The sequence below is a fragment of the Bos taurus genome, chromosome 17 (genome assembly GCF_002263795.3).
Source record: "Bos taurus isolate L1 Dominette 01449 registration number 42190680 breed Hereford chromosome 17, ARS-UCD2.0, whole genome shotgun sequence".
Lineage (NCBI taxonomy): Eukaryota > Metazoa > Chordata > Mammalia > Artiodactyla > Bovidae > Bos > Bos taurus.
In genome coordinates this window covers 61,202,644-61,225,925 of record NC_037344.1, presented here as the reverse complement: position 1 = coordinate 61,225,925, position 23,282 = coordinate 61,202,644, and the positions used below count along the sequence as shown (strand labels likewise).

General features: G+C 47.0%; 1 protein-coding gene across 3 annotated transcripts; it reads left to right on the top strand.

The window, feature by feature from the left end:
- The first annotated feature begins 339 nt into the window (after positions 1-339).
- IQCD (IQ motif containing D) lies at positions 340-23,199 on the top strand. Of its 3 annotated transcripts, none has more exons than NM_001075606.1 (5): positions 340-437; positions 13,672-14,486; positions 17,311-17,544; positions 21,129-21,200; positions 22,771-23,199. In NM_001075606.1, the coding sequence occupies exons 2-5, from the start codon at positions 13,758-13,760 to the stop codon at positions 23,068-23,070; spliced, it is 1,335 nt and encodes a 444-aa protein (NP_001069074.1). In that variant the 5' UTR covers positions 340-437; positions 13,672-13,757; the 3' UTR covers positions 23,071-23,199. The 3 variants fall into 3 exon arrangements, with proteins under 3 accessions (NP_001069074.1, XP_059731953.1, XP_005217869.1); XM_059875970.1 differs by lacking the exon at positions 340-437 and adding an exon at positions 11,229-11,495; XM_005217812.4 differs by lacking the exon at positions 340-437 and adding an exon at positions 13,194-13,357.
- The last annotated feature ends 83 nt before the right edge of the window (positions 23,200-23,282 follow it).

Below are 23,282 nucleotides of genomic sequence, written 5' to 3'. Positions count from 1 at the left end.
CCCTCCGCCTGGCCGGCACCGCCCCATTCCCCCCTTCGCCGCGTCCTATTGGCTACCTCGGACGTCATGATGATCTCTGACTGGCCAACCTTTACGTCCTTCCCCAGTTAATGCAAGCCTCCTTACCCGCCTCCTTGGGGGGAGAGAGGCGGGACAAAGAAGCTCCGCCCCTTTCCCGCCCATTCTCCCCGCCTTACTCTTTCAGCTTTATCCTGAGGGACGCCCGGCTCTTCCAATTGGTGGAGAGTTAGACACACCGTGTTTCTGATTGGTCAGTCCTCAGGAGGTGGACCAAACCGAGGGGAATAAAGAATCGAATGGTGAAAAGGAAAGTTAATCAGACGCCGAGTCCCGCCTTCTGAGATTGATGGGTAACCTAGCAACGCAGGAACAGCTGTGGTAACCAAGGACAGAAAAACCTAAAGACCACCGAGCAGGTGAGTGATCATGTGGGGAAGGGCTGGAGATGATGGGGAGATGTTGAATGGGATCTAGTCCTCTATCTTTTGACTCTCTGAGGAATCAGCATCCCGTCCCCCGCTCCTCCCACCGCGAGCCCGTCCCCATCTCAGGACCCTGATCTCCAGCCCCTGCCTCAGTCTGGACCTCCCTCTCGACCTTCTGCAAAGACGACTGGGCATCCTCTTTGGTGTCTCTGCCTCTACTCTGCCCCTCCTCTTGTCCACTTCGTGGTTCTACTTCCTCATCTGTAAAACGTGGATGATACTAGTCAAGTGGAATCACACCAAAGTTAAACTACTTTCAAGTCACACATAGGTGACTTGGGGGTGAGAGAGTAGTTTTATAAGTCCCCTACCATTCCATCAACAGCTTATACATCCCAAAGTGAGGGTGCAATGAAAGTGAGTGTTTGAATTATGTACCTTTGTACCAATGTTGGCCTTTTGTGCTATAGTAACTTTAGACCTTAACTTCCATCGCTGTCCTTAAAATATAATTTCATTTACATACTCAAGAGAAAGGGTTTGTTGCAAGGATTAACTAAAACAAAGTAGAATAGTGGTCATCAGGGGCTGGGGGAGTGGGAAGCGGGCAGTTATTACTTAATAGGTACAGAGTTTCAATTTGGGATGATGAAAAAGTTCTGGAAGGCAGATGGTGGTGATGGTTGCATATAGATATGAATGTAACAATTTAATGCCACTGGATTTAAAATGGTAACAGTGGTAAACTTTATGTTGCCTGCATGCTTGCTCAGTTGCTTCAATTGAACTCAGTCTCTTCAGTTATGTCTTGACTCTGCAAACCCTTGGACGGTAGCCCACCAGGCTCCTCTATCCATAAGATTTTCCAGGCAAGAATACCTGAGTGGATTGGCCTTCCCTCCTCTAGGGAATCTTCCCAACCCAGGACTCCAACCTGGTCTTCTGCACTGAAGGTGGATTCTTTACCTCTGAGCTTATGTATATTTTAACACAATAATAATTTTTCAAAGCAACTATAAAGCTAGACAAAACCATCTATTGCTAAATTAGCACTCTGAAAATCAGCCAAAGGCATACAACAACCTGAGAGCTTTTATTCATAAAACCACCAAACTTCGAGTTTGTTCTGCACTTACCTGGGACTTCTCTGATTTCCCCATACTCAGTTCTATCTGGCATAATAGTTCAACCAGGGCGGGTAGCCCCCTGAAAGACAAGAGCTTCACTGTAGCTGTCTGATGGGGCTCACTTGATTTGGAGGACTTATGGCTAAAGTAGCAATCTTGGTGGGACGAGAACGGGGAATGCCAGCGGGTGTAGCAGTCCAAGGTTGTAGTTCTATTTGGCGCCAACAGTGGACTGAAAACTTGGAGTTCTGGGGAATGGGGCATCCATGTGGAACCTGATGAGCTCTGTGTCTTACCTTGACTGACTAGAGGTTATGCGCATGTGCAGCAGAGACCTGCTTCAGGCCCAAGCGACTTAGAAATGCTTGGCTGTTGGAGCCTGTGTAGACAGGTGTACTGAATGCACAGGATACTTGCCATCCAAGAATAGGAGCCTTACTGGTTCAAAGTTTGAGCACAGCCCCTGACTGATATTTGGCTGAATATTAAACTATGTGGATACACAGGTGACCCCTAGGAAGCCAAGTTTTAAAATAAAAATATGCAAAAAAAAAATTAAGCAGAAGTATCAGTAGCTGCACACCGTGAAGGAGACTGACTTGACAGATTTAGTCCGGGAAGTAAATTACCAAACGCCCAAGCAAAACAAAAACAGCAATCATTGGGAACAAAAATACTGTGTTGCTACCAAAAAAAAAAAAAATTCTTACAAGATTTCCAGTGTTCAGTAAAAATTGTGGGATGTGTGTAAACATACTCAGGGAAAAAAAGCAGTCAACAGAAACAGTCTCTATGTGTCCCCAGATGTTGGTTTCAGCAGACACTTCAAAGAAGCTATTGTAAATACGATCAAAAAACTAAAGGAAACCATGTTTAAATAATTGAAAGAAGACAAGATAACAATGACTCATCAAATAGAAAATATTTAGTATCCCAGAATGCTGCTGCTACTGCTGCTAAGTCACTTCAGTCATGTCCGACTCTGTGCGACCCCATAGACGGCAGCCCACCAGGCTCCCCCGCCCCTGGGATTCTCCAGGCAAGAACACTGAAGTGGGTTGCCATTTCCTTCTCCAATGCATGAAAGTGAAAAGTGAAAGTGAAGTCGCTCAGTCATGTCCGACTCTTAGCTACTCCATGGACCGCAGAGTACCAGGCTGCTCCATCCATGGGATTTTCCAAGCAAGAGTACTGGAGTGGGGTGCCATTGCCTTCTCTGACAGATTATGATAAATTAAGATGTACATAAATCGACCACTAAAAAAAATTTTTTTTAAATCAATGGAATAATCAAAAGAATGGACTAAAAACATTTAACACAATAAAAAGCATTCGGTCTTTGGCAAAACTAATACAATATTGTAAAGTTTTAAAAATAAAATAAAATTTAAAAAAATAAAATAAAAAGCATTTGGTCAATAGCATGGGGACAAAAAAAAAAAGGCATGAGATGAAATAAATAAAAAATAGTAAAACAGCAGATGTAAATCCAACTATATGAATCAGTTCAGTTCAGTTCAATCGCTCAGTCGTGTCCGACTCTTTGCGACCCTGTGAATCGCAGCACTCCAGGCCTCCCTGTCCATCACCAACTCCCGGAGTTCACTCAGACTCATGTCCATCAAGCCAGTGATGCCATCCAGCCATCTCACCCTGTGTCATCCCCTTCTCCTCCTGCCCCCAATCCCTCCCAGCATCAGGGTCTTTTCCAATGAGTCAACTCTTCGCATGAGGTGGCCAAAGTACTGGAGTTTCAGCTTCAGCATCATTCCGTCCAAAGAAATCCCAGGGCTGATCTCCTTCAGAATGGACTGGTTGGATTTCCTTGCAGTCCAAGGGACTCTCAAGAGTCTTCTCCAACACCACAGTTCAAAAGCATCAATGCTTTGGCGCTCAGCCTTCCTCACAGTCCAACTCTCACATCCATACATGACCACAGGAAAAACCATAGCCTTGACTAGATGAACCTTTGTTGGCAAAGTAATGTCTCTGCTTTTGAATATGCTATCTAGGTTGGTCATAACTTTCCTTCCAAGGAGTAAGCGTCTTTTAATTTCATGGCTGCAGTCACCATCTGCAGTGATTTTGGACCCCCCAAAAATAAAGTCAGTCACTGTTTCCATCATTTCCCCATCTATTTGCCATGAAGTGATGGGACCAGATGCCATGATCTTTGTTTTCTGAATGATGAGCTTTAAGCTCAACTTTTTCACTCTCCACTTTCACTTTCATCAAGAGGCTTTTTAGTTCCTTTTCACTTTCTGCCATAAGGGTGGTGTCATCTGCATATCTGAGGTTATTGATATTTCTCCCAGCAATCTTGATTCCAGCTTGTGTTTCTTCCAGTCCAGCGTTTGTCATGATGTACTTTGCATATGAGTTAAATAAGCAGGGTGACAATATACAGCCTTGACGTACTCCTTTTCCTATTTGGAACCAGTCTGTTGTTCCATGTCCAGTTCTAACTGTTGCTTCCTGACCTGCATACAGATTTCTCAAGAGGCAGGTCAGGTGGTCTGGTATTCCCATATCTTTAAGAATTTTCCAGAGTCTGTTGTGATCCACACAGTCAAAGGCTTTGGTATAGTCAATAAAGCAGAAATATATGTTTTTCTGGAACTCTCTTGCTTTTTCCATGATCCAACAGATGTTGGCAATTTGATCTCTGGAATAATTTAATGTAAATTATTAAATGGAAGAAAACACTCCAATCAAAACAGAGGTTGCCAGACTAAATTTAAAAAATGAGACTGGGGAACTCCTTGGCAGTCCTGTGATTAGGACTCAGTGCTTTCACTGCCAAAAGTGCAGGTTCAATCCCCAGTCAGGGAACTATGCTGTGCGGCACAGTCAAAAAAAAGAGAAAGAAATGTTTCAAAATAAATACATACATAAGTGAGACTGAAATATATTCTGCCTACAAGAAATTCATCTTAGATTAAAAGACACAGAAAATAAAAAAAGTTGGACTCCATGCAAACAGTAACCATAAGAAAGCTGGAAAGGCTAAACTGCTATCAGACAAAATTGACTTTAAGACAAAAAGGAAATATTACTAGAACAAAGAGGGACCATTTGATATTGATAGGAAGGCTAATATACCAGGATGATATAGCTGGACTGACCAAGAAAATAAAAGGCACAAATTGCCAAAATGAGAACTACAGAAACTTAAAGAATTATAAGGAATATGATGAAAAACTTAATGCCAAAAATATAAGACAACTTAGATAAAATGAATGAATTCCTCAGTTTAGTTCAGTTGCTCAATTGTGTCTGGCTCTTTTCAACCCCATGGACTGCAGCACGCCAGACCTCTCTGTCCATCACCAACTCCCAGAGTTTACCCAAACTCATCTCCATTGAGTTGGTGATGCCATCCAACCATCTCATCCTCTGTTGTCCCCTTCTCCTCCCACCTTCAATCTTTCCCAGCATCAGGGTCTTTTCAAATGAGTCAGCTCTTCTAATCAGGTGGCCAAAATATTGGAGTTTCAGCTTCAACATCAGTTCTTCCAAGGAACACTCAGAACTAGAAAGACAAATTGTTAAAATTGACCCAAGAAGAAAGAGAAAATTTGAATAGACCTGTAACGAGTAAACAGATTGAATTAGAAATAGTCTTCCAGAATTCCCTGGCAGTCCAGTGGTTAAGACTTGGTGCTTTCACTGCTGTGGGCTCAGGTTTGATCCCTGGTTGGGAAACTAAGATCCCACCAGCTAGACGGTGCAGCCACAAAAAAAAAAAAAAAAGAATTGAGAACTGAGTCTTTTCTCCCTACTCAATTGCTAAATTCCCCGCATGTACATACTTCCCTTTTTCCCTGGGAGAAAACAGCTCTGGGCAGTGAGGCCAATGTATAGCCTAGTTCCTCCCTCAACATATAATAATAATCATAATCACTCCACTTGAGAGAGAGCTTTTAACCCTCCAAAGGGCCTTCCCATCTGTTAAACCATCCTTCCTCAACCCAGTTCCCATGTGATTGCTGTGACAGGTGTGTGTTCCCACGTGCAAAAGAGATAAGGGACTTGCCCAGACTTATTCCAAGAGCCCCTGGCAGGGGAGGATGCTGCACCCAGGGCTCCTAAGACCCAGCTGGTGAATCTGATCTTGATTCTGTAACTGATGGTGGTTTGAGATGGCACCAAGATCAGCTCATCAGACAGAGTGGGCAAGGCATGAGCAAGCCTTCCTTTGAATCTGGACAGAGCACTGGACGTAGCATATGGGAGGGCAAGAGTTTTTTTGGGGAGGCAGGCCACTGTGGTCCAACGAGGTTCTCAACGAGGTTCTCAACGAGGAGCACCCCGCACCCACCCCACAGGAACATTGGGCAATGTCTGGAGATATTGCATCTCCAACTGATGGGCGCTAAGGGCGAAAGAAGGATGCTACTGGCATCAAGTGGGTAGAGGCCAGGAATGACGCTAAACATCCTGCAACACACAGGACAGCCTCCACAACAATTATCTGACCCCAAATGACAATAGTGTGGAGACTGAAAAACTCGGTTCTACACTGGTATTTTCACACAAGTGCTACACACACACACACACACCCCCCTACCTTTTCCCTTCAAGCCCTAGTTAGTGGAACTGAAAGCAAAAGGGATTAAAAATCAAGATCATTTGAAATACAGAACATCAGAGGAAATTATCTCTTTGGCCTTAGCTTTCAAATAATGGCACACATTATTTGTCCCGTCTGACTCTTTTTTGATCCCCTGGACTGTAGCCCACCAGGCTTCTCTGTCTATGGAACTTTCCAGGCAAGAATACTGGAGTGGGTTGCCATTTCTTCCAAGAAATACTTCCAACCCAGGAACTGAACCTGCAACTCTGGCGTCTCCTGCATTCGCAGGCAGATTCTTTACCACTGAGCCACCTGGGAAGACCCTAGCAGCAGGTTATATCTGATGGCCAATCAAATGCCTTTAACATAAAAGCTTTTGGATGCAGGTTGTTTTCTTTTAACCACAAGCCAGACAAAGAAATACATTTTCCTCCTCAACCTGGCACACAGCACAAGCCTGTTTAAATACAAAAGGATCCTTACTACATGCAGTGTGCTCTGATATTTTCTATTTCATTTATTTTTAATGCTAGTGTCAACAACCAAACTGATTCCACCATTCACTAAAGGGTCACAGTTTTAAAAAGACTCTTCTGCAACATCTATCAGTCAGGAAAAGCCAGTGTTTTGCATCTGATAAGATTATGATTTAAATGTATACATATATTTAAGTGGGGGAAGTCTATTTTAGAAAAATCCAAATTCACTGCTAAGAAATTCTTCCTTCTGTCTGAAACAACCCAAGTGATACTATCCACAGTTGCAGAGAACCAGAAATAAACACTTTGACAGCTACATTGCCAAAAGAGGAATTAAAAATTGTGATGAATTAATTTGTAAGGGGGAAGAGCCTGGAAAATGGTGAGTGGTTTAAGCGGTCTCTGTCTTCCTCCATTACTTACAGAAAGTCATGAATAATGCAGAAGCCTGCATAATTAAAAACAGAAATAGTAAAAAGGAGTAGAAAAATGGATCCATGTTAGCTATTTATAAAACTTCCTGTGCAAAAACAAATATATATTATTTTGAGAAAAAACACACATTCTGTTTTAAGAAGTATTCAAATGTCAATATTAAATCATATTATTTTGGAAGTCCACCTAAAAGCCCAACATGATTGAGTCCGGACTTCATGTCATGCTCACAACAGTTTTATCAAGCGTGGTGTCTGTTACTGTCCCCATGTCACAGGTGAAAGTGAAACTCTAGCTCAGTCATGTTTGACTCTTTGTCACCCCATGGACCATAAACCTGCCAGGCTCCTCTGTCCATGGAATTCTCCAGGCAAGAATACTGGAGTGGGTTGCCATTTCCTTCTCCAGAGGATCTTCCCAACCCAGGAATTGAACCCAGATCGCCTACATTGCAGGTGGACTCTTTACCATCTGAGCCACCAGGGAATGTCACAGGTGAGGAAGCCAAAGATGCTCAGAGACATTAATAGACTTACCTAAAGCCACGGAGCAAGGAAGTGGTGATCCCCTAGGACTGAACTTCAAATTCATCTAACATGGGAACCCCCAAACTTAATCACCATGCAGTGGGCTCCTGTTTTCCTGTTCAGATTCAGAGATAAGGGCCCAGAAGGTTAAGTGAATTTGCTCAGGGCTATAGCCATGGCCAGTAGCCATAGAGAGTTATTCATTATAAACCTAACCAGCAGCTTGGAAATCTGCCCCGCGGAGTGCATTCCGTCCCAACCTCAGACGCTATTCAGAGCCCTCTGTCTCCAAAGCCCAGGGTAACACGGGAGCCTGTGGTCACAGAGCCATCTCCACCGATGAGATTCAGTCTGTTACTACCGCCAATGTTCACGGCTCCACCTCCAGCCCAGGAATCTTCTGCAAGCCAGAAGCCATCCAGGGAACACAGGTTCTCAAAAAGGACAAGAGAGGACTGAGTAATCCTTCAAAAGAGGCCACAGGGGGACTTTCCCATGGCTGAGTGACTAAACAACAATAGCATTCTGGTTTCAGACTCATCTTGCCTGGGTCCCACTATCTAGCTGGAGTGAAATAACATCAGGAGGTAGACATTGTTATCTTCTGTTTAATGAGTTGAAACAGATTTTCCAGTTACAGCAGAGATATAAAGTTTCCTTTTTAATGAGAAGTACTTAAAAATGAAAGTGTACTTAAAGAAAATACCTGAGTTGATAATAGCACAGCCTGGTCTAGAGATCTGGTAGAAGTCATAAGGCTGACATTCCAGTGAGAGGGATTTGGGCGACACTGAGTTGGAACCAGCCGTCATGAAGGTATCTCTTGTTACCCATCACTGTGGCATCAAGCTGACCTGTGGGCCCTGTGTCATCATCAGTTACATGGTGCGTCTTTGTAATTCGCCCATAATACCTGTCTCTTGAGAAACCTGTATGCGGGTCAGGAAGCAACAGTCAGAACCCTCTATGGAACAACTGACTGGTTCAGAATTGAGAAAGGAATACCACAAGGCTGTTGTCACCCTGTTTATTTAACTTATACGCAGAGCACATGCGAAATGCCAGGCTGGATGAATCACAAGCTAGAATCAAGATTGCCAGGAGAAATATCAATAACCTCAGACATGCAGATGATACCACTCTAATGGCAGAAAGTGTTGATATCTGGCAGAAAACAACAAAATTCTGTAAAGCAATTATCCTTCAATTAAAAATAAATTAATTTTTTAAAACTTAAAAAAAAAAGAAAATGAAGAGGAACTAAAGTGCCTCTTGATCCGGGTGAAGGAAGAGAGTGAAAAAGCCGGCTTAAAACTCAATATTAAAAAAACTAAGATCGTGGCATCTGGTCCCATCACTTCATGGCAGATAGAAGGGGAAAAGGTGGAAGCAGTGACAGATATCCTCTTCTTGGGCTCTAAAATCACTGCAGATGGTACTCCAGCCATGAAATTAGAAGACCATTCCTTCTTGGCAGGAAAGCTTTGACAAATCTAGATAATGTGTTAAAAAGCAAAGATATCACTTTGCCAACAGAAGTCTGTATAGTCAAGGCTATGGTTTTTCCAGCAGTCATGTATGGATATGAGAGCTAGACAGTAAAGAAGGCAGAGCACCAAGGAATTGATGTTTTTGAATTGTAGTGCTGCAGAAGACTCTTGAGAGTCCCTTGAACTATATGGAGATCAAACAAGTCAATCCTAAAGGAAATCAACTCTGAATATTCATTGAAAGGACTGATGCTGAAGCTCCAATACTTTGACCACCTGATGTGAAGAGTTGACTCATTGGAAAAGACCCTGATGCTGAGTAAGGTTGAAGGCAGGAGGAGAAGGGGACGACAGAGGATGAGATGGTTGGATGGCTTCACTGAGTCAATGGACATGAACTGTGGCAACCTCCGGGAGATGGTGAGGGACAGGGAAGCCTGGCATACTGCAGCCCGTGGGGGTCTCGAACAGTCGAACATGACTTGGCAACTGAATAACAGCAGCAGCAACAAAAATTTCCAAAGTGTGTGAATACTTGACTCCAAAATATAAAAACCAATGAGAGGTGATTCAAAGCTTGCCCTAAAATGATTTAGTCCGTCTCCTTCACCTGCTTTTTTTTTTTTTTGGCACTCGGCTTGTGGGATCTTAGTTCCCTGACCACTTATCAAACCCAGGCCCCTCAACACTGGACTGCCAAGGAGTTCCTAAGAGTGAGTTAGTATTTAAATGGCATTCCTTAAAATGAGATGCCCCTCATACCCACCCACACCCACACCCAGACACACACAAACACCCTGTCTCTCTCTCTCAAGTTTGTTTTTTCACATCCTTTGACTTCTCCATGGACTAGCGCTGGATTTGAGGGTACTTGTAGGTGCTGGACTTTCTTCTCCTTTTTCTCCCCAGGGGGAAACATACATAATTTACCTCAAACCTTTTTTTTTTTTAAACTCCAAAATGTTCCGAGAGGGAATGTAATACAACATCCAACAAGCCCATTTGAATGAAAACGAGGTATAATTTGCATGATAAAGATATATTTCCATTTATAAAGTTCAGCAACAGAATTAATGACAAATAAAGGGATGATCCAATTAAAGTCCCCCCTCCATTAATAGCAGTGCTTCACTCTCGGGGCAGGAATCTTAAAAGGAGAGGCTTGCGTTGGAAGAGATTTAAATATTAAGGTTGGTGGCATTAAAAAGGACATGAAGTGATCACATTAGAATTCAAGGAAAAGAGATTCTCCAGTGATTTTTGTCATCAGAAGTCAGATGCATTTCCCCCAGTCCCAGTTCCACTGGCTTTTTCTTGTTCACCCAAATGAGCTGTCAGGAACTGATGGGCGTCATCATAATCAAAGAAAACAAGTTTGCCCTTTAAAGCAAAAGAGGTAATTTGGCTGAAAGAAAATGGGAACATTTTCTTCAACACTGCATTCAATGTCGCACTCTTAAAAACTTCGAGCATTCTGATTTATGCATGAGAGCTTTGGGGGACACTGGGGAGACGTGCCTTCGTGAAACATTTTGTTCACATCCATCCTGTGGCTGGGCAGATTTCCTTCATCCCCAGAGAGGCTGAGGAAGCTCCACGGCCATCCCTAAAATGTTATTTTCAGGAGAAGCCTGAAGCAACTCACAAGATTTATTAAGGCGCAGGAAGCAGGTGGGAATCAAAGAGATGCAAGATAGAGCACCTCCCTCTCGGTCCAGTGCAGGGGACATGGGTTCAAAACCAGGTCGGATCCCACATGCTGCATGGAATGCAGCCAAAAAAAAAAAAAAAAACAGTGAGAGAGAGAGGATTGAAGGTCTAGATACCTCCTTTTCAGCAAAGCAAAGAGTAAACAGAAAGAAGTGGAGGGAATCCAAGAAACGAGAAACACCTAAAGGGCCAAATAGGAAGAAAGGCAGCCAGATCAGGCGCTAAGCAACTGACAACACAACTTCATTCCCTCCTTCCATAGTTGCTGAACTTTCACGTGTGCCTGTTCCATATCCCAAACTAGGTTATAAACTCTGGGAGGACAAGAAATACCTTGCATCTTTTTTTTAATATCCCTGGGGCCTCAATAAATACCCAAATGGGTGACTGCTCGGACTATCTTGCTGGGAACAGCAGCAGATGTAAGCAGACCAGTTAAAGAACTCTTTAATCATCAAGCGAGCACCATCAAGGGCCCTGCTCAGTGGCAGAGAGGCTGCTGAGAAGGAAACAGACTGGGAGCTCTCAGGGGTGAACACAGATAACTGGGTGGTATGTTGGATATGGGAGAGGAGGCAGAGTTCGGGTGGCATTCAGGTGTCTGGCTTGAACAATTCAGGTGGCAGAATTGTTGACCATCCAGACAAGGGGTACTGGATGGACAAGGCAAGGAGTGGAGACGTGGTGGGGTCCATCTTCGACACGGTATGTTGGGAGGTCCAGCCGATCCCGGCCATCTGGATCTCCAGGGAGGGGCGGGGTGGTGGGAGATGCAGACTGGGAAACCACTGAAGTCCTAAACTTTGGATTTTGTTTTCCCCCAGATAATAATACTTGTTATTTATCGAGCACTCACAATGCCAGGATCTGTGCCAGAAACTTCCCCTGTGATGATCCCTGTCCAATGACTGAGGAAGCCCAGGCTTAGTGGGATTAAATAGCCAGCCCAGGGTCCCGCAGCGAGGATCTGAAACTCACACGGGGTTGCTGCAAAGCTTAATACTTTTAGCCACCCGGCCATATAGGCCAACACTGATGACTGATTTCTGACTGCCACCATAGGTATTTTTTTTTTCCCCTGAAAGTCTTTTAAACTTTTAATTTTGTAGTAATTATAGATTTACAGAAAAGTAGCAAAGATAGTACAGAGAATTCCCCTGTCACCTTCGTTCAGCTCCCCCATATGTTAATAACTTACATAACCATGGTTTGTCAAAACTAAGAAATTAAAATTGATACAATGCTAGGAACTAAACTATCAACTTTATTTGGCTATCCGGTTTTCCTACTAATGTCCTTCTTGTGATTCGGGAGCCACTTCAGTATACACTGTTGCATCTAGCAAAACAGTTTTTCTTTTTTTTTTTTAAAGTATTTATTTATTTGGCTGTATCAGGTCTTGGTTGTGACACACAGGATCTTCATCACGACACTCTGGCTTCTCTCTAGCTGTGACATGGGCTGAGTTGCCCCCTTGGCATGTGGGATCTTAATTCCCCGACCAGGGATTAAACCTGAGTCCCCTGCATTGGAATACAGATTTTTAACCACTGGACCCCCAGGGAAGTCCTAAAACAGTATTTTTTTTTAATATATAGTTTTAAAGATTGAACTATACTTGACTTACAATATTTGTCAGTTTTCAGGCATACAGGACAGTGGTTCAGCTTTATATATATACATATATGTACAACTTTTAAGATTTTTTTCCATTATGTTATTACAAGATATTGAATATAGTTCCCTGTGCTGTACAGTAAATCTTTGCTGTTTATCTATTTTATATACAGTAGTGTGGATCTGTAAATCCCATACTCCTAATTTATCCCCATCTCCTTCCCTCGTGATAAACGGAAGTTTGTTTTCTTTGTCTATGAGTCTGTTTCTGTAGCAAAACAGTTTTCTAAGTAGTGCTTTGAAATCTTTGGTCATCCCCACCCTGATTTTTAAAGTACATTTTTAAAAGCCAATGCAGATACACTGTGCTTGTCCTGGTGCTGTTTGCTCTCAGCACTATTATTTGCTTGTCTGTCTTCTGCTCTGTCTCTGGCTGTCCACCCCTGCTGGCTACATTGCCCAGGCTCCCTTGTCAGCTGGTTTCCCCCTGAATTCGGTCAAGGGGAGGTGCTGGTGTTAGATTGGAAGGCTGGACGAAGGGAGGAACCAGATTTCCGCCCCTTCTCTCTGCTTTGGGCTGCATTTCCAGCAGAGGCTACAGCTCCACTGGGGCTACAGTGACTCCTGGACAGGAAATGGCTGTGGCTCCAGCTTCCCCCAGGGAACCCTGATCCCCAGACTCGCCTCTCCTCCTCCTCCTGTGTGGCTTCCGGCCACTGACAATCGCTGGGTGGCTTCCCCTTCCCCTGGTTGGCCACTCAGCTCGTCCATCACCCATGTCACTGGTGTGCGTGCTCAGTCATGTCCGACTCTTTCCAACCCCACGGACTGTAGCCCGCCAGGCTCTTCTGTCTGTGGGGTTCTCCAGGCAAGAATACTGGAATGGGCTGCCATGCCCTTCTCCAGGGGATCTTCCTGACCCAGGGATCTGACCCACGTCTCCTGCTTTGGTAGGCGAATTCTTCACCACTGAGCCACCTGGGAAGCCCAGGATGTGTTTAAATACTTAGAATGATGTCTGCATTCCTGGTTGGCCCCTGCCTGACACACGTGCCTGAAACCCACCTCCTTATTTGGTCCCCTTACCCTTGGGGCCCTGACACTGTCACGGAGTTAAAAACTGTTTTCCGTGAGAGGTTCTGGGTCAAAGATGCAGAACGTCTAAGGTGAACTCTCCACATCAATAGTTTACAGCTGCTGTGGCCATGCCAGCCGTCCCGATGTCAGCGTGACCCTGATGACTGCCTTCTCCTTCCTTTTTCAGGGTGGCCAGACATAATCAAAGCAGGAGGCCCAGGGAGCCTACCCAAGTCTCAGTCTCTCAGAGTGTGCAGAGGAGAAGCTCATAAAATGGCTCTGGACGTCCTAACCGTGGCCCCCCTCTATCAAGGTCCTGACATCAACAAAATAAGGCTGATAGCCCAGACAACCAAAAAGTCCACCATCCCGCCAAAAGCCCTAACCCCCGCCAGGAGCAAACTCACGACCATCGAGACCAAGAGGATCATGTCCGTCCTGGACGAGACTATCCACAAGGTGGAGCTGGTGAGCCTGCTGTCCCACGCGGCGTCAGAGTCCAAGACTTCGGAGGGGATGCTGGGGCCGGACATCGCGAAGGCAGTGAGGGAGCACGAGGACCTCTGCCAGGCCCTCCTGGACCGAGTCAGTTACCTGCAGGAGGAAGAAAGGAAACTGCAGGAGGCGGAAGATTTCGAGGACGAAGCGTGGTTCCGAGAGCGCCTCTTCGCCATGGACTTGCAGAAATCCCAGCTCCCGCCGCTGATGCAGGAGATCAAAGAATCCACCAAGAACGTCGTGAGACTCCTGCTCAGTAACCCCCAGGCCGCCAGCCTGTTGCAGGCTCAGACCCTGGGCAGGAGCAAGGAAGCCCAGTGTTTTATCGATAGCCTGGTAGAACTCCGAGGTTTCCTGTTTGAGAAGTTACTCACCAGTCCTATGGAAGCCAGAGACAAGATCCAGTTCATCCAGGACATCACCCGACGGAATCGGAGGCACCAAGAGATCATAGACACCCTGGAAAATGAACTGGCGGCCTGTGTGAGGAACAGGAATGCGGAGGTATGAATACACGGTACTGGTCAGATTAGAGCCAGAGCCCCCAGGGAGAGGCCCCACGTCTTTCGGCAATTGGGGTTTCTTCCTTCCACGGTTTAAATAGTTGTTTTCATTCATTTGCTCCACAAATATTGTTTTGAGCACTCACCAGGTGCCAGGTCTTACAAATGATGAGTCCACATAGTCCCAGCCTCATGGAGTTCATGAGAGAGAAGGCAGGTCTTAAAGATCTGATTTAATTACGTCTTGAGAAGTACAAGAAAGGGTTAAGTACAAAGTGCTATAAGAGAGTGTTATAGGAAGCCTGAACTTGGAACTCAGAGACATGGAAGCCATGACTTGAAGAATGAGACAGTGTAAACCAGGTGGGTGAAATAGAGAGGGACTTCCAGTCCAGGGCTGGATAATAAACATTTAAGACTTTGCTGAGAGACCACCTTTGAGGCCTATTCAAGGAATGTGATCTTCGTCCTGAGGGCAGGTGAGAGGGGTGGAAGTTCTAGAAGAATTTTTAAGAGGGGAAAAGATAACATGATCCCAACCTAATAACCATCTGGGGACACCTACTGTGTTATTTTATTTTAAAAATTATTTTTGTTCATTTATTTTTGGTGACCTGAGCTTGGTCTTCGTTGCTGCCTGCGGGCTTTCTCTGATTGCAGTGAGCCAGGGCTCTCCTCTATTTGTGGTGAGCCAGCTTCTCATTGTGGTGGCTTCTCTTGTGAAGAACAAACTCCAGAGCCTAGGCTGGGAAGCTGTGGCGCTCGGGCTCAGCTGCCCCACAGCATGTGGGATCTTCCCAGACCAGGGATCAAACACATGTCCCCTGACTTGGCAGGCTGGTTCTTCACCACTGGACCACCAGGGAAGTCCTGTGTGTGATTTTTTTACATACATTTTCTCACCAACATCTTACAAAGTCCCTGGAGGTGGTGTATAAGTGTAGGTTTAGCTGCTAAAACAAAGAGACCCCAAATAATAGGGGCTTAGTCAAGCTGAAGACGGATTTCTGTTTAACAGAGAGCTGGCATGGAAGTTCTGCTTCGTAAACTTGTCAGGGGCCCAGGTTCCTTCTGGCTGGCTTCTCTGACATCCTTCACACAAGACTTCAAACCATGGACCCAAGAAGATGTTCCAGCTTCCCCTAGTCATGTTGTTATTGGTCCAGCCAGCAGGAAAGAGGAAAGCAGAGAAGGGGGCTTTGACCTGCTCTTTTGGGCCACCAACTGGAAGCAGTTCTTAGCCAGTGCTAGAGATGCGGCCATGGGGTCGCTAAGAGTCGGACACGACTGAGCGACTTCACTTTCACTTTTCACTTTCATGCACTGGAGAAGGAAATGGCAACCCACTCCAGTGTTCTTGCCTGGAGAATCCCAGGGACGGGGAAGCCTGGTGGGCTGCCATCTATGGGGTAACACAGAGTCGGACACGACTGAAATGACTTAGCAACAGCAGAGATGCTGGGAAAGTGGTCTGTAGCCGGGGCCATGCTCCCAGCAAAACATTTTGGTCTATAGCCTTGCCAGGGAGAGCAGGTCCTGGGGGAGAGCTGCCACCTTTTCATCGCCCTGTGATAGATGAGAGACCAAGGCCATTCTCCCTCCCTGGCGCACTGGTTTCCTGACTTGGTCCTGTTCGGCATTCACTAGGGCTTGTTGATGACTACTTGTGTGATGATTTGATTGGGGTCTGGGTCCCCCACAGGAGGACAGGGACCTCATCTCTCTCAGCCCCTCGCTGTGTCCCCAGCAGACCTGGCATGAAAAGCAGACATGCTAATTATTTGGTGAGTGGAGAGATGACAGGCTCCCGGGAGTTCAGTCAGAGGAGGTCACTCAGAGGTTGGAGGGGTGTGACTTAGGGACAGGGACAGGACCCCACCCTGCCAAGTGTCTTTGCTGATCTCATTCAGGTGGTGGAAAACAACTTGGGGCTGCCAAGTTGGACAGATCTGGGTGGGCAAATTTCATTTCTGCCAGGTGGGCAAATTTCATCAGGTCATCGGATCTCAGTGTAAAATGAGGGGTGACACCAATTAGGCAGGTTTCAGGGGTCCACACGAGAAGCTCTGACTCTTCATAGCACTGCCTGCCTTCAAACCCAGCACCTGAAGGTTGAAGACTTGCCCACAGGATTGGCTTGCCTCAAACCCCCTCCCTAAGCCCACCTGCCACTCCTGAGTCCAGGAAGTGAGCTCAGACCCACTGTGGGCCCCCTGCCAGCCGCCCCCAAGCCCAAAGCTGCCGGCCTGAGCCAGCCACAGCACCGGTGTGTTCAGAGGGAAACCCTAGCGCTTGTGATCAGGCTTTGGAGCTTGTTTACGGAACAGCCCCAACTCCCCCGACCCACCCCTAATTCCTGTTTCAGAACCCACTGAGGGCAGGAGCCAAGCCAAGCCCTCAAGGGGAGAACCGGGTGGCATTCCCCGCGCTGGGCGTTTATCTCACACCTTCATGCATCACGCCAAGTATCTCTACCAACTGGGTACTTCCCATTGAGCCTCAGGCAGGAGCATGGAGCTGTCTCAGGCACGCTGAGCCCTTGGCTCACTCCAGGAAACAGAGGGTGGTGGTCACAGATGTGGGCTCCAGATGGGACAGACCGGGCTTCAAATTCCAGTGAAGCTGCGCAATCCCAGACAGATTCAACCCCTCTATTTTCCCGTCTCTAGGCAGGCGGTCCCATCTTCATCCTGGGCCGGGGGTAGGATGGGGAGACATAATAATGCCCCCCACCTCCGAGAGCTGCAGGCACGCCAGCCTCTCCTGCCTTGGCAACCTACCATGGCGGGCGGTATCCTCGAGAGTCTCTCCTCTTTCTGGTCCAGGTGGAGAAGGAGAACTTTGTGATCCAAGAGCTGAAAAACCACCTGCACCAGGTGCTCAGGTTCTCGGAGAACAGCCTCCTGCGCACCAAGCAGGAGGCGGAGAAGCAGCAGAAGGCGGACTTCCGGGCCTCGCAGGCCAGGGTGGCCACGGTCCAGCAGGAGATCCTGGTGCTGCAGTCGCAGTTCTACAACCTGGTCATGGAGAACCGGGACACAGAGCAGGCGCTGAGGAAGGTGCCCTGGGGAGGCGGGACAGCGCGGGCAGTGGGGCCACCATGGTGGGGTTGGGGGTGGGCAGAGGAGCCAGGGGGCACTGGGGGCAGAGACATGGGGTCCCACTATATGCCAGCTCTGTGACCTTGAGCAAGCTCCCAAGCTCCTCTGGGCCCCGCAAGGAGGAGGACACCCATCCACCCATCCTGCAAAGGAAATGAAGGCACACAGAAACCTCTGGCAAATCCCTCAGCTCCCTCCAAGCCTTAGTTTCCACATCTTGAAGACGATCACGATTGAATAGGCCTCAATGAGTTATTATGAGAACTAGATGAGATGGGGGGTGGAGAGCTGGTGCCTAGTAGGTGCTCATTAAGTATCCTTTCTTCATCCGCCTTCTCCCTCATCTCAGCCAGGCCCCAGGCCCCGCAGGCCCTGCAGGCCCCGCAGGCCCCAGTTTGCTGTGGACTCCCTTTCTGCACAAAGGGCACCCTTGGCTATCACTTGTCCTCACTTCGTTTTCATTTCACAAATTTTTGGAGAATCTGCTGGAAGCCCTGGGCCTCTCCCCCATGAAAAGGCACAGGTGCCCCTGCACACAGGGGTGGGCAATTCTTGAGTCACAGGCCCCCTGGAGCCAGCCTGTGCATGGTGCGCAAGGTAAGAACTTTTGCACTGTAAGGGCTGTGTGTTTAATCGTTCAGTCATGTCGGACTCTTTGCAAGCCCATGGACTGTAGCCCGCCAGGCTCCTCTGTCCATGGGATTCTCCAGGCAAGAATATTGGAGAATACTGTCCATTTCCTTCTCCAGGAGATCTTCCCAACCCAGGGCTCAAACCTGGGTCTCCTACATTACAGGCAGATTCTTTACCATCTGAGCTACCAGGGAAGCCCGTAAGAACTAAGGAGCCAATTTTTAAACATTGAGGTGAAATTCACATAACAAAAAAATATAACCATTTTATTCAGTGGCACTTAGTATTCACAGCGTTGTACAACCACAACCTCTCTCTAGTTCCAAAATACTTTCATCACCTCCAAACAAACCTTGTACTCATTAAGCAGTTTCTCACCCACTTCCCTTCCCCCAGCCCCTGGAAACCACTAATCTTCTTTCTGTCTCCTTGGATTTGCCTATTCTGGACTCTTCATGTAAATGGAGTCATAAAATATGTAGTCTTTCTAGCATCTCCTTTCAAGGTCTGCCCACATAGCATCTGCCAACACTTCACTCCTTTTTATGGCAGAATAATATTGCAGAACTCCAAAGAATAGCAAGGAGAGAAAAGAAAGCTTTCCTCAATGATCAGTGCAAAGAAATAGAGGAAAACAATAGAATGGGAAAGACTAGAGATCTCTTCAAGAAAATTAGAGATACCAAGGGAACATTTCATGCAAAGATGGGCTCGATAAAGGACAGAAATGGTATGGACCTAACAGAAGCAGAAGATATTAAGATGTGGCAAGAATACACAGAAGAACTGTACAAAAAAGATCTTCATGACCCAGATGATCACAATGGTGTGATCACTTACCTAGAGCCAGACTTCCTGGAATGTGAAGTCAAGTGGGCCTTAGGAAGCATCACTAGGAACAAAGCTAGTGGAGGTGATGGAATTCCAGTTGAGCTATTTAAAATCCTGAAAGATGATGCTGTGAAAGTGCTACACTCAATATGTCAGCAAATCTGGAAAACTTAGCAGTGGCCACAGGACTGGAAAAGGTCAGTTTTCATTCCAATCCCAAAGAAAGGCAATGCCAAAGAATGTTCAAACTACTGCACAATTGTACTCATCTCACATGCTAGTAAATTAATGCTCAAAATTCTCCAAGCCAGGCTTCAACAGTATGTGAACTGTGAACTTCCAGATGTTCAAGCTGGTTTTAGAAAAGGCAGAGGAACCAGAGATCAAATTGCCAACATCCACTGGATCATGAAAAAAGCAGGAGAGTTCCCGAAAAACATATATTTCTGCTTTATTGACTATGCCAAAGCCTTTGACTGTGTGGATCACAACAAACTGTGGAAAATTCTGAAAGAGATGGGAATACCAGACCACCTGACCTGCCTCTTGAGAAACCTGTATGCAGGTCAGGAAGCAACAGTTAGAACTGGATATGGAACAACAGACTAGTTCCAAATAGGGAAAGAAGTACATCAAGGCTGTATATTGTCACCCTGCTTGTTTAACTTATATGCAGAGTACATCATGAGAAACGCTGGGTTGGATGAAGCACAAGCTGGAATTAAGGTTGCTGGGAGAAATATCAATAACCTCAGATATGCAGATGACACCACCCTTATGGCAGAAAGTGAAGAGGAACTAAAAAGCCTCTTGATGAAAGTGAAGGAATAGAGTGAAAAAGTTGGCTTAAAGCTCAACATTCAGAAAACTCAGATCATGGCATCTGGTCCCATTACTTCATGGCAAATAGATGGGGAAATGATGGAAACAGTGACTGACTTTATTTTTTGGGGGTCCAAAATCACTGCAGATGGTGACTGCAGCCATGAAATTAAAGACGCTTACTCCTTGGAAGGAAAGTTATGACCAACCTAGACAGCATATTCAAAAGCAGAGACATTACTTTGCCAACAAAGGTCTGTCTAGTCAAGGCTATGGTTTTTCCAGTAGTCATGAATGGATGTGAGAGTTGGACTATAAAGAAAGCTGAGGTGAAAAACTGATGCTTTTGAACCATGGTGTTGGAGAAGACTGTTGAGAGTCCCTTGGACTGCAAGGAGATCCAACCAGTCTATCCTAAAGGAGATCAATCCTGATTGTTCAGGAAGGACTGATGTTGAAGCTGAAACTCTAATACTTTGGGCACCTGATGTGAAGAACTGACTCATTGGAAAAGACTCTGATGCTGGGAAAGTTTGAAGGTGGGAGAAGGGGATGACAAAGGATGAGATGGTTGGATGGCATCACAGACTCAATGGAGATGAGTTTGAGTAAACTCTGGGAGTTGGTGATGGAGATGGAGGCTTGGTGTGCTGCAGTCCATGGGGTCGCAAAGAGTTGGACACAACTGAGTGACTGAACTGAACTGAACATTCCATTGTACGTACAGGAGCTGATCTTTTAAAGACAAAATTAGAGCACATTCCTCTGCTGTGTCTAAATCCATGCAACAGTGAGCGTCCCCTCCCCCTTACACTAGAAACCAAACTCCTCCCACTGCAGACCCTCCCTCTGCAGCACAGCTTCTCACTCTGAACTCACTGGGACCGTGCTCCCCTGTGGCCATGCCATCCCAGCCACACAGGCTCAGGTGCCTATTCTTTAAACATCACAAGCTTGTTCCCAGCTCAGGGCCTTTGCACTGGCTGCTCCATCTGCCTAGAATGTTCCGGAGCCAGACAGCTGGCTTCAAATCCAAGCTCTAACCACCCATCAGCTCCGTGATCTTGGGTCCAGTGAGTCAGTACTCCTGATTCCGTGCCCTCATCTGTGAAATGGAGAACCTACCTTGTGGTGTGGATTCAAGCAGGCAAGTAGGCGAAGCATGACATACTGCCTGCTGACACAGAGCAGGCTTGCTGCCGTTCATTGTTACTATCAGTCCATCACACAATGACTAATTGAATTTTTTTTTTCAGAAAAAATATAAAGTGGAAACGGAAATTGAGAACTGGATCCAGAAATACGATTCAGAGATGAGTGAAAAGCAGGTATTTGTCTGCCTAATTCTGTCTCAAGTGTGTTTCCCAAGATCCTCTAGGAATCGGGTGAGGGGGCAGGGGAAGAGAAGCCCTCGATGGTCCATGGTCTATGCCCAGTTCTGGGCCTCCCCAGAGTGACTTCCCTGTCGCTTCCTTAGGCTCAAGGGTTTGTCTAGTGTGGGGCAGTGAGGGGAGCAGTGGCAAAGGAAGGAAACGGAAGCTGCCAGCCACTAAGTGGCGCTTGACACCAGATCCAAAGATCTCGGCTCCATCTAGGGTCAACATCGCAGGCTCCCTGTCCCCTCCTGTTCGGCTCCCTCCAGCAGCCCCACCAGCCAGGACTCATCCGTGCTGGACTCAAGTACGAGTTCACCTCCACCACTTCACTCAGTTACCCAGGAACTTTCTACCAAGTGCTTGAGATGGGCCGGGTGCCAGCCTCCAGCAGTGGAGAAAGTCCCCACTGTCATCTGGAGGTTCTACTCTAGTGGCACTGATGTCGCTGTGTGACCTTAAGCAAGGGACTTGACCTTGGATTCTGCATGTGATCAACATAAGCAGTAACACCCAGGCCGGGACCATGGTGCAGATTCAGTGAGGCTCGGACAACACAGGATCTGGCCTGGAGCAGGTGCTCAGGGGACAGCAGCCTATAAAACAGGGGTGCCCTGAGGCCTCCACGCAGCTCTGTGCTGACATCAGTGGCCCAGAGCCCCAACTTTGGGGCCAGGAAGGCCTGGTGAGCACTGGAGAGGACCTCAGCCTCTGAGTGGCCCAATGTCAGGCGTGATGTCAAGAGTAGGGCAACTCGGGGTCTGTCTGATCCCCAGTGCTCTAGGAAGGGGGAGACTGGAGGCTGTGCTCATTTCTCTGTTCCCAGTGAGGGTGGTGGGTTAATGACGGCAAAGACAGAGTCCACTTAGCTCTGCCTTCTCTGGAAGTACTTTGCTTCTAATAGATGCTTGGTGGGAAGGAGGGAGGGAGGGAGATAGGTGTGAATTACAGCAGCAGAGGCTGTGGTTAGTTAGAGGTAGGGAAGAACTGTGGGGTTCCGTCACCCGAGGAAGGTCCTCTCTGGGTATCTTTGTGACATGGGCCACATTGATGGCAGTGGCTGGCATTTTTTTAAACATCCCCACTGTGTGCCTGGCACCACCATTTAGGACGTTGCATCCAGCCCAACATTTAATCAGGGAAATAGTTCCCACCCCTGCTCCTGGGTTTGGAATCGTCCCCACATTTCAGATGAGGAAAAAGGGAAGGCTTGGAACAAGGTGAAGCCCCTCAAGACGCGGCCAAGCTGAGATTAGAAGCCCAGTCGGCCCAGCTCACAATGGGTGTTTTCCTCATTCCTGAAATTATTTAAGCTGGGCCTCACACCGCAAGCTGGGGATGGACTGCCATCACCTCTCCCTTTCCCATCTGCGCCTGGGATGCAGACAAGCTTAGCACTGGCAGCCATGGCTGGGGGTGGCAGCACCTGCAGGGAGGTGGGGAGCATGCAGCAGCACCCACAAGAGGGTGGAGACGGAGCTCTGAGCCTGGCGATGGCCCACACGCACCCTGCCTCTCGCCCCAGGACGAGTACGAGGAGCTGGACATCATCCACAAAGAGGAGCAGCTCCAGCTGGAGGAGCTGAAGAAACGGCACGACGTGCTGGTGGAAGAGTTCTCCCAGATCCAGGCCGAGCGCGAGATCTTGACCAAGAAGAGGCTAGAGGACGAGCAGGAGATGGTGCGCATGGTGCGGGCCGCCACGCTCATCCAGGCCCTGTGGAAGGGCTACCTGGTCCGCTCCATGCTCAAGTCCAAGAAGAAGAAGCGGGGCAAGGGCAAAGGAGAGAAGAAGGGCAAGGGCAAAGGAAAAGGCAAGAAGTAAGTCCTCCCTTCGCGCTCGCCATAATCTAACCTCTCACTCGAGAGCTGGCCTGGGAAGCCCCTGGGATGGGGAGCCCCGTGGTTTATGACTTCAACGCTTTTTCAAAATTAAAAACCATTGTCAAGCATAGCCTACAGATAAACTTCATTTTCCCTGGGGCCCCTGGGTGGTGTGTCCACGCTGCAGATGCTTTGTCCATTGTAGGGGGTGGG

What these genes read in the sequence shown, in the direction of transcription:
- IQCD (NM_001075606.1), top strand. Translation starts at nt 13,758, where the DNA reads ATGGCTCTGGACGTCCTAACCGTGGCCCCCCTCTATCAAGGTCCTGAC. An exon ending in TGAGGAACAGGAATGCGGAG is followed by an intron (nt 14,487 to 17,310) that starts GTATGAATACAC and finishes TTTCTGGTCCAG; the next exon opens with GTGGAGAAGGAGAACTTTGT. An exon ending in CAGAGCAGGCGCTGAGGAAG is followed by an intron (nt 17,545 to 21,128) that starts GTGCCCTGGGGA and finishes TTTTTTTTTCAG; the next exon opens with AAAAAATATAAAGTGGAAAC.